This window comes from Acanthisitta chloris, unplaced genomic scaffold (genome assembly GCF_000695815.1).
Source record: "Acanthisitta chloris isolate BGI_N310 unplaced genomic scaffold, ASM69581v1 scaffold28591, whole genome shotgun sequence".
NCBI classification, from domain to species: Eukaryota; Metazoa; Chordata; class Aves; order Passeriformes; family Acanthisittidae; genus Acanthisitta; species Acanthisitta chloris.
Genome location: NW_008655848.1, coordinates 4,754 through 5,228, shown reverse-complemented (window position 1 = coordinate 5,228; position 475 = coordinate 4,754). Strand labels below are relative to the sequence as shown.

Here is a 475-nt window from a genome sequence, read left to right as displayed (position 1 = left end):
CCTCTCTCTCATCCGAGCAGCACCAGAGCCTCTCAGAGGATCTTGACGGCCTGCAGCATGTCTGCCAGCACGTACGAGCTGTCCCAGGGGTGCCCAGGCTGGCGCAGTGCCCCCTCCAGCGCCCGGGCACGCGCCCCCAGCTCTGCAGGGTCCCGCCGGCCCGGATCTCGTTGACCTCCCCTTCGATGCGGCGTGCGTAGAGCAGGGGGAAGACGTCCCTGAGGGTAGCCAGGACAGACTCCTTCAGCCGCGTGTCACGGCACACCAAGTTGAGCACGAAGACTCCTGCGGCAGGGAGAGAGGGAGTTCAGACCAGCCTGTGCACCCTGCCCTGCTCCTTGCGGGAATACAGCAGAATTGGTGCCACTCTGATGCAAGGCAGCACAAGGAGTACCAGCATCCCCCCAGTGCCCTTGGCACAGCACAACAACCCTGCTGCCACACGATCTGTTCTCAAGTGCCTCCTACACCCTCT

General features: G+C 64.0%; 1 protein-coding gene across 1 annotated transcript in view; it reads right to left on the bottom strand.

The window, feature by feature from the left end:
* Positions 1-32: 32 nt before the first annotated feature.
* LOC103811145 (methyltransferase-like protein 13) overlaps positions 33-475 on the bottom strand; it is a 4,474-nt gene continuing 4,031 nt past the window's right edge. The window contains 2 exon segments of the mRNA XM_009084098.1: positions 33-163; positions 166-285. Coding sequence (XP_009082346.1) covers positions 33-163; positions 166-285 — 251 coding nt within the window.